Raw genomic sequence first — 10,035 nt, forward strand, 5'->3', positions numbered from 1 at the left:
AATAAGTCATGTTTAAAATCGAATCTAGGAGATGGCTCAATAGTTAAGAGTGCTGGCTGCTCTTGCATGGTATCAGCGGCTCAATTCTCAGCACACACAGGATGGGCCACAGCGCCAGGAGATCCAACTCCCCCTTCTGGCCTCTGAGGGCACCAGGCACAGACACACACACGCAGGCAAAAGGCCCACACACATAAACTAAAGAAAAGATTTTAAATAAAATTTAAAATTAATTGCTACTTAAAAGAAAAAAAATGACAACCGTCATATGCATCCTATCCCCAATAAACTTACATAAACAAGAAACAAAATGTTCTCATCGTCAACAGCTTGTGAAAATCACAAAACACAAGCACTGAAGTACTTCAACGTTCATTACAAACGTTAAAGCGAAGGGAACAAATTTAAACAAAGAACTAGCATTTGCTTTTCAACTCACTCTTGTCTACTGCAAAAATTACTGTTAAAATAGCATCAGCTGGATTTTCTAGACCTGAGCTGACCAATTAAGAATGCATTGACTCCTTCCCTCCAATTCTGCTCAGTTTTCACCCTGAGACCTGCAATTTCATCCCATGTTTCTGCTTAAGGCATTTTTCAACTCACAACCAAGTTTCAGATAGCATCTCCAACACACTAACAAATTACAGCGGCTTCCTGTCATTGCACACTTCAGCAACGCAAAATTTACGAATCCCGATAGTCAAAAACCTTGTTTAAAAAAATGTATTTCTCGAGCTAAGATCTTTCCCAAGCGAACCTCAAATTTCCGATCCTACACAGTCTCCCGATTGCAAGGATTACGAGTGCTCAACCAATTGTGCAAACGCCAGGGAACATCTTTAATGACATAAACGCCGCGTCCCATTCGCACCGTGCCCGGCCCAAAGGCGCGCGGGCCCCAAAGGAATCTATCTACCCAGCTACTTGCGGCGTCCCCCAAGGGTAAGTTACTCAACCACATAGCGTCTCACTTCCCTCATCGGTTAAAAATAAAACGGGATGCAGACAGCGCTTGCAACCTGGAGGCCGGTGGCCGACTCGTAGTAAACGCACGTGTGCACGCCCGGGGCGCCGCCGCCGCCGCTGCAGACTGCTCTGACCGGGGTCGGTACTTCCAAGTTAGGGGCGCGTACGAACTAAAGCCACGACCTCTACGGGGTCTCTTCCTGCAGCCCTGTGTAACTGGGGAGCGGTTCGGCTCGGGAGGCGGCGCACGCAAGCCTGAGGAGCGGAGGCCCGGCGGCGGGAGGCCCGGAAAGCCGAGGCGCGGCGTCCCCCCGGGCGCTCCCCGCGCGGCAGCCTTCCTCCGGGCCCCTCGGGCCGCGCCGCCGGACTCCCGCCCGGACTCCGGGCCCCGCGCCCCGCAGGCCGAACGCCATTCAGCCGGAGCCCGGGCCTCACCAGGTCGATGTGGGAGAAGCCGGTGAGCACCAGGTTCTTCAGCAGCTCGCAGCCGATGCCGCCCGCGCCCACCACCAGCACCCGGCCGCGGGACACCGCCTCGGCCAGCTCCCGGGGCAACCCCCGCGACAGTGCCATGGCGGGACGTCCACGAGCCGCGGCACAGTCGGAGGCGGGAGAACCCGAGCGGCGGCCGGAAGTGGGTGGGGGAAGGGCGGCGCAGCTTCCGCTCCTGCGCACCGTGGTCGCCAGCCCGCGCCGGGTCCCGGGGAGAGCGGACCCGCTCTCGGCCAGCGACACCTAGGGTCGCCTTCTAACGACCTTGGTTTGAACCCCCAGCCAAAAACCTCCTTACGTAGGGATTAAGAAGCTATGGCCCTGTACGTAAAGGAGCACTTAAAATCAGGAACACTGTTACCCGAGCAAGACATAGGCTAGGAGCCAGCGCTCACAAAGTGGACCGCGTGGACTGAGGGTGCCTTAGGTCCCAGTCTCATCATTTCTAAGGTCAGCTTGCTGAGTGTACTTCACAGAGGTACCTGCTTCCCAGGGATTCAGAAAGCCAGAGGAGACCAGACTGGCAGCTGACTATCAAACAGCAACCAGAATGACCTCTTGGTTCAAGTCTGGCTCTGTGGAGTATACATTGGAGTTTCTTAGTCCAGCCACTGCGCTGATCGTAACTGTTTGCTGTATAATTTCCATTTTTCTAATTTAATAGTTTTAGTGTTCCAGACGTACAGCTGATTGAGCCTGTTCCCGCATCTTCCACAGTAGTTTCCGGTGTAAATTACTTGGGCTCTGAGCTTTGAAACCAGCTTTACAAGCCCTTTGCTGAGGAGCTCCTACTGGGCTGCCCTGGCCAGGGGACCCCGAATGTTTAGTCTGTGATACAAGGGCAGGGAATTTCCTTACAATTTGTCATAGACAGCTTTGTTAAATGTACTAGGTGGTGACCTTCTGAACCTACCCTTTGGACCACTTCTACATTTTGGTCTTGCTCCAAGACTGGTTTATTGGATCTTTGTTTTTTTTTGTTTTGTTTTTTGTTTTTGTTTTTGGCTAAGTTTCTGTTATCTTTCCTGTCAACCTTGGAAGTGTGGCGAAGCTTGGAGAGCAGTGACAACCATTTCAGCCATGCTAAGATAGGTGCTGGAGGAAAAAAGCTTAAATCCATGTTTTTGTCATGCCAACAGTTCAACTGAGAAATGGTTCATTGTGTAGAGTAAGAGAAGACCACAGAATGACGATCCAAAACCAGTTTTTAAATTTTCCATGGGCTCGTGAGAAACCCACTTACAAAGGTTTTTCATTCTTCCAATTTGCTTCAAATGCCTCTAGGCTGAATGGTCCATCTTGAATTCTGTGAAAACCACCCTGCAGCTGTCGACCTCTGATGTCAGCCACTACACTCATCTTCAAGCTTCTCACTCGGTGCCTTCACAGAACTTCCTGAATCACTACTACGTCCACGTTAGTTAGCAGTTGCTATACTGCCACTGTGTGGAATGTCAGTTATCAGCTTCTGGACCACCACTTCAAATAATGTTACTTAGGCAAACAAATGCCTTGTGAATGTTGAGTCATCTCTACTGTTTTGCTACTCATTCTGAACACAAATCACAAAATTACTTGAATCTTCTTTTTGTCTAACATAATTCCCATGGTATAAAATAAACTGTAAGTCATTCAAAGAAGGCAGGAAATGCATATTAAAATAGTATACAACAGAGCCACTTTTATCAATACACTCCCCTGAGCTGGAGAGATGGCCTAGAGGTTAACAGCACATACTGCTACTGAAGAGGACCTGAGTTCAGTTCCCAGTACTCAAGATGGGATTCTCTTGGAGATGCCCAGCAGGATGGGGTAATGACACAGAGACCTTCTATATTTATCATGCTTACAGCACTAAGGCTGGGCAGATTCTCAGCTATTTTAACAGGATGACATTTAACCCCACCACACTCGCCTGGCCCTACATCCCACCACATGGTCTGTTACCTGTTCACCTTAGCGTCTAGTTCTGGCCTGCTACTTCCTCCGTGTCCAGCTGGTGACCTTCTTCCTCATGGTGACCTTCTACTTCTTTCTCTATCTCTCTTTTTAAGATTTATTATGTTTGCATGTACAAGTGCAGGCCAGAAGAGGGCACCAGATCTCCTTATAGATGATTATGAGCCACCATGTGGGTGCTGGGAATTGAACTCAGGACCTCTAGAAGCCCAGCCAGTACTCTTAACCTCTGAGCCATCTCTCCAGCTCCCTTCTTTCTTTTTTCTTTCCTCTTTGTGGTCCCTACCTGAGACCCCTGACTGGGATGGGTGGTCCTGCCTCCTGTCCTCTCTTGCCCAGCTGTATGTTGAATCAGCTCTTTTATTATTCAGAGATGATGGAGAACAAGTTTTTACACAACACTGAGACAGGAGATTCTTCATAGAAATGACAATGCCTCGACTTCAAACAGATCTCTGGGCACAGAAATCAGTATCTGAAGCTGGGTGTGGTGGCACATGCTTTAATCCCAGCACTCAGGGAGGCAGAGGTAGGCAGACTGTTATTGAGGCCAGCCTTGTCTACAAAATGAGTCCAGAACAGCCAAGGCTACACAGAGAAACCTTGTCTTGGCAGGGGTGGGGGGAGAATATATATATATATATATATATATATATATATATATATATATATTCCAATATTAAACAGAAAATTTCAGCAATGCAAAACCTGCCATTATTTTTGCATCCACCTAAGTGATGATATATACTGTAGCTTTTGTCAACCATTCATGGCTGGTAACCCTCTCGAGGCAGGCCACAGAGCTGGAATGCCTCTGATGGAAATCAGGTACAGAAATGCTAATCTTGCCCTCCTTTTGTCTTGATGCTGGCCAGTAAGGAATCCCCTGGTTTACACCGACTGCACCAGTCAGCATCAGTAGTGATGTCCCTTTTTCTGTGCGTCTGCACTTGAGTGAGCTACACATGCAGGTTAGAGGAGAATTCAGGCTATGGTACTCTCTCATACCCCACCTTATTTTTATGTGTAATGTTGGTATAATGTTCTTGTGGAAAGTATACATTCATCCTTGTTCATTCAAATGCTGATTTCTCTACCCCACCATCTGGTTTCAATTCGGACATTGCATTGTGATGCTTATTCTAAGCATCACCTGTGCATCACCTGCCTCAAGTTTGTGTAAACATGCCACCATTTGTTCCCTGTATTTTCAAGAAAACAACCAGCCAATGCTGAGCAATGGAGAGAATAGGATGGGACATCCTCGTCCATAGGGGAGGAGAAAGAAGTGAGTGGGAGGAGTGGGAGAGCAGAGACTGGCAGGAGGACTCCGTACCACAGGAGAGATGAACCAACCAGACCTAAGATATGACTAAAAGCAAGTATAATGTGGGAAATCTGAATGGGAGGAAGCTATGCGGGCTTGGAGGTTTAGGATGAAGTAACGATTGCCCAGCATTGTGCTCTGGGTTAACTAAATACATCCTACCTAGTCTTTGAGTGGTGATTTGGGTATACAGCTGGTTTAGGAATAACCGCTGTTTAACTAAAAGATAAATCAATAATAAATATTAATCAACAACAAATGGCACCCAATGTGGAGCAGAATTTACAGTAATCTAGCAAGAACTTACATAGGAAGTAAACTATAGAGCAGTTTTCTAGTGGTTCCTTAAAAACAAAGCAAAGCAAGAACTCATAGATTCCTGATTAGACAGACACCCCCACCCACCCAGAACCGCAAGGCCTCCAGCAGGCTGCAGAAAACAAAAATTGATACATACAAACCCCAGAGAGGCAGTTTCCTTAGGTAGAGAAAAGAATGGCTCTTTAACAAAGAAGCTTCTCAAAGCCAGACTTTGCTAGCCAAGGCAGAAAAAGCAAAATCCCTTTGAAAAGGGGTTCTTGCCAGTCTGTGCAGCAAACATTTGTGGACCCAGTAACTTCCCAGAGTGAGGAAGGGGTCAAGATCCAGTGAGGGAGGCAGAAAAAAATACCTGTCCCAAAGACAGAGAAGCCTCAAGCATCTGAACTGGTAAGGACGGTCTGAAAGGGAACCTGGGTCTACGAAAGTAAAGTCCTTAGGAAAAAGTTTTGAGATTAAAAAAGAGAAATTTCTATGTTGAAAATGGAGGAAGCCACAATGACACATTGCTTCTGGGTACCATCTGAGTTTGTTTCTCTTAGCATACAAATAATGTTTTCACTGATGATTTCAGTTTTGTATACCCTCTTTGGGTATACAAGTTAAGAAAATAAGAGACTAGGATGTATTTAGTTAACCTAGAGCACAATGCTGGGCAATAGTTACTCCATCCTAAACCTCCAAGATCAAGTTAAGAAAACAGATGCTAAATTAAAGGCCATAGAACAGAGGTCAGGGGCATCTTTGAATAAAGATAGAGTCCTCAGAGCAATGTAATCTAGTACCCACAATAAGACCAAAAGAGGTGGTTCCAGATGAGGAAAGTCCACAGAGGCCTTGAATGGCAGCGCACTGAGATGCTGGAGAGAAAAGTCTCCAGCTGTAGGCCATCTTGGTCGCACTGGACACTCTATCTGTACATTTAAGCTTCAGTTACTGGATGAAGGTCTATATGCTAGAGTAGAAATGCAGACCCTGTTTAGTGTTGTCTTGGAACAAGGTCATATAGTGGCTGGTGTGCTCCACTTTACAGAGTTTGGAGAACCGAAATGCATGCACCATGCCACAGATGCATATAGAATTCCAGTGGACTTTTGCCTTAAATTCTGGAAAGCATGATCCTAAGATTACACATTTATTAGAGGGGGTAAAAGTTTTGGAGATGCCCTTGCAAATTGGGGTTGATGGTGCTACAGCATGTTTTAGACATTATGCTATGAAATCTGTTACAGATATAACTTATAATCAATCCTACAGTTCAAACAATTATAAAAATATCTAACAATAATTTTAAAAGATGGTCATAAAACAGAAGGAAAATCCCCAAAATAGATTAAATAAAGATTTATCAATTTAAAAATGTTTAAATGAGATAAAGAACACACCTGCTAAGCCACAGTGGAATTTAAAAAGGATTGCTGAATTAGAGCAGCATATAAAGGTCCTAATTCCAAAATGGAGAACAGGGAATGTGTTAGGCTGGGGAAGAGAATGTGTTAGGCTTGCGTATGTTCATACAGGAGAAGAGAAATTATGGTTCCATCAAAACTAATAAAAAACAGGTAGGACAGAGGAAGACCACCTGAAGATCTCGGCCACACACAAAAAGAGAGAAATCAAGATCAAACAAAAAAAGGTAACATAAATTGCTGATCCCTTCACATGGGAACAACTCTAAACCTGACTGAGATGTAAAAAATGTCTCCGGCCAGAATTTCAACAATAAATGACAAATAAATCCTTGGCTACAATATCCTCAAAATTTATTATGCCATTCTTTTAATTGGCATAGACAAAATTGTTTTACACTTTAGTTTCATCCTGTACATCTCATACATTTATAATTTTAGCACTGCACAATGCTTGTGAGAAATTATATGTGTGCAGAACAAAAGGACCGGACACCAGACACTCTGGATCAAACCTGACAGAATTCATCCTTCCAGCATGCTGAGATATTGACACATCTGTCAACCTTGACAGATCCAGCATCTTGCATGTTCCAGCATTCTGCTTGTTCCTGCTTCAACTGCTTCAACTGCTATTTCTCATCAGAGCCTGCTCCCAAGAGAGCTTCGAAGAAAGCTACTAATCTCAATTGGTCCAGCATTTCAGACTGTTCAAAAGAAGACTTGTATTAAGCCTGAAATTTCTCAAAGACTGGACCACAAATGTTAATGCTTGCTTAATTAACCATTTTCCCCAATTTCCTTTGGGTCCCCTAACAAGTGTGTCCAAAAAGTCAGCTAGAAAAAAATTCATGAGAAGGACGTCCAATTTCCTTTAAGGGGTGTTGGGTAGGTTTTTGGTTGTTTTCTGGGGCTATGAATGTCTACTGTCATTAGGAGATAGTTATAAATTATTGGTGGTCTTATTCAGAGAGAAAACAAGGTCAGACTCAGGAATTTCTCTCTCTTTTTTTTCCTTTTCTCTACCTTTTTTTCTTAAATAAGGAGAAAAAGTTAAAAAGAAAGAAAGGGGAATATAGGGATATCTTATAAGAATAATAAGACAAAAGGTAGATTACTGAATCTACTCAACTTAAGGCTTTATTATTCTCAAATAAGGTTATTTTTAACTCTGGTATAGGATTTTGTATATTGATGCAAAAATACTGGGCAAGCTTAAACGCAGGACAAGTTGACTGCTGAACTCTGCCAAGATAGGGTAAGCAAGTCCTAAATAGTTCCTGCTTCACATATAAGTCTGTCAAATATTCTGAGCCAGAAGGCTGAAGATGCTGCTCCAACAATATAGAGAGTTATGGGTGACTGTTCAGGCAGCAAACTGTCTCTGTCAATTTTTTATGTTTTGAAAACTGCTAACATGCACTTCCTATTTACTCCAGTCACTAATTTTATTCCTTCTCGAGTCTCTGATGGGGTTGAAGACCAAATATAGTTCCACAATTAAGCTTAAGTTGCTTAGAATGTAAGAAAATATTTTCATATAGGTAACACCAATATGGATAAAAGTTAATTTAGGTATAGAACTTCAAACTTGTCAAGATAGGATAATCAAATACTTTCTCCTAAGTTGCCAAATGCACACGGACTGACATTGCACATGTAAATCTTTTTTTTTTTTATGTAAATCTTGCCTAATAGTTTTCATAACTTTTATAATTATTATTGTATTGAAAGAAAAGGAGCCTTTTATTGGACTTAAAGGGGGAAATGTTGGTACAATGTTCTTGTGGAATTTATAAAATTTATCCTTGTTCATTGAAATGCTGATTTCTCTACCCCACTATCTGGTTTCAATCTGGACACTGCATTAAAGCATCACCTGTCTCAAGTTTGTGTGTAAACATGCCACCATTTGTTCCCTATATTTTCAAGAAAACAACCAGCCAATGCTGTGCAATGGAGAGAATAGGATGGGACATCCTGGTCCATAGGGGAGGAGAAGGAAACGAGTGGGAGGAGTGGGAAAGGAGAGATCAGCAGGAGAGGACGTGGAACCACAAAGAGAGATGAACCAAACCCAAGATATGACTAAACCAAGTATAATGTGGGAAATCTGAATGGGAGGAAGCTATGCGGGCTTGGAGGTTTAAGATGGAGTAACTATTGCCAGCACTGTGCTCTAGGTTAACTAAATACATCCTACCTAGTCTTTGAGTGGTGATTTGGGTATACAGCTGGTTTAGGAATAACTGCTGTTTAACTAAAAGATAAGTCAACAATAGTGTATATATGTGAGCCATGTGCACTGTGTGCGTGCAGGAACCTATAGAGGTCGGAAGAGGGCTCAGATCTCTTGGAACTAGAATTACAGATGGCTGTGAGCTAGCTTGTGGGTGTGAGAAACAAACTGGCCCTCTGCAAGAGAAGTCAGTGCTCTAAACCACTGAACCAACCACCATTGCTAGTTTTCTGCATTTTCTGTGCTTCTGTTTCTCAGTTCATGTTCATAAAAAACAAAAACAAAAAAAACCTAACATAGTAACTCTGAAGCCAGAAATCAGAGAAAAATGCTATTTGAACTTGTCTTTCTCTGCAGCCAACTGGCTCACCAACCACACACAGGGTGGCCTAGAAGATTCTTTAGGCTGCCACCTGGATCCGTCAAGTGTACAAAAGGCAAGAGCGCTTCACCAGAGCAGAGGCAGGCCTGCATGGAGGTTGAGTTCTCCCCAAGAAAAGGCCCAGCTCTCAAAAGTTCCATCTGGAAGCTCAACTAATAGATGCCCTTCCCAGGAGGCTGGGCATGTAGCCTGTGTCACAAATACTAATAGGAATTCTGGCTGATAAGTGCAGGAAGTGAGAGCTGCAGGATCCTGCCCGCAATGGAACAACTCTGGCCTCTCGATTCCTGTGTTTTTAACAGAGCACTAAGTGTAACTTCCTTTTTTGATAATGCTAGATCGTAAATCTATGGCCTCAAACACAGGCTGCACTTACATGAGTTTATAGCAGGCTTGTTTTCTTGTATCTTGCTTTCTTCACATGTCAACTATGTCTTCTTAGAGGATCACAGAAAAGCCCTGTCAAACCCTTTCTACATAAGTAACATCCAATACAAGTACATATAACGAAACTCAAAGATGCTTCATCACGGATGGAGATCGTTCAGATATGCTGTGTAAGCATGAGGCCCCAAGTTTGGTCTCAGTCCCAACAGAACAATCTGGGTGTGGTCTCTGCAGGCCTATAGCTCTGGTGGGCAGAAACAGGAAGCTCACTGGGGCTCACCAGTTGCCAGATGAGCAGAAAAACATGAGCTCCAGGTTCAGGGAGTGACCATGAATCAAACAAGACAGAGAATTAGACAAGAGGTCGTCCGCCTATCTGACCTCCGTGTTCACCTACATCTAAACACACACACACACACACACACACACACACACGAATGTTTGGTCAGCCTGGGACTGTGTCTTAAAAAACTAAAAAGGGGCCAGGCATGGTGGTGCACACCTGTAATCCCAGCACTCGGGAGGCAGAGGCAGGCGGATCTCTGTGAGTTTG

At 44.1% G+C, this 10,035-nt stretch overlaps 1 protein-coding gene and 1 long non-coding RNA gene across 3 annotated transcripts in view; one reads left to right on the plus strand and one right to left on the minus strand.

Moving 5' to 3' along the window:
* Positions 1–1,608, minus strand: part of Uba2 (ubiquitin like modifier activating enzyme 2) — a 26,717-nt gene extending 25,109 nt beyond the window's left edge. Inside the window, exon 1 of one of the 2 annotated variants that reach the window (XM_021641738.2) lies at positions 1,405–1,608. In XM_021641738.2, the coding sequence (XP_021497413.1) occupies positions 1,405–1,542 (138 nt within the window). In that variant the 5' untranslated portion in view covers positions 1,543–1,608. The remainder of the gene's footprint in view (positions 1–1,404) is intronic. The other variant, XM_021641747.2, reaches the window with a different exon arrangement.
* On the plus strand, positions 1,590–2,969 carry LOC132647128 (uncharacterized). Its single transcript, XR_009585414.1, has 2 exons — positions 1,590–1,911; positions 2,746–2,969. It is a non-coding gene; the product is annotated as an uncharacterized LOC132647128 (long non-coding RNA).
* The last annotated feature ends 7,066 nt before the right edge of the window (positions 2,970–10,035 follow it).

The sequence above is a fragment of the Meriones unguiculatus genome, chromosome 14 (assembly GCF_030254825.1).
Source record: "Meriones unguiculatus strain TT.TT164.6M chromosome 14, Bangor_MerUng_6.1, whole genome shotgun sequence".
NCBI lineage: Eukaryota > Metazoa > Chordata > Mammalia > Rodentia > Muridae > Meriones > Meriones unguiculatus.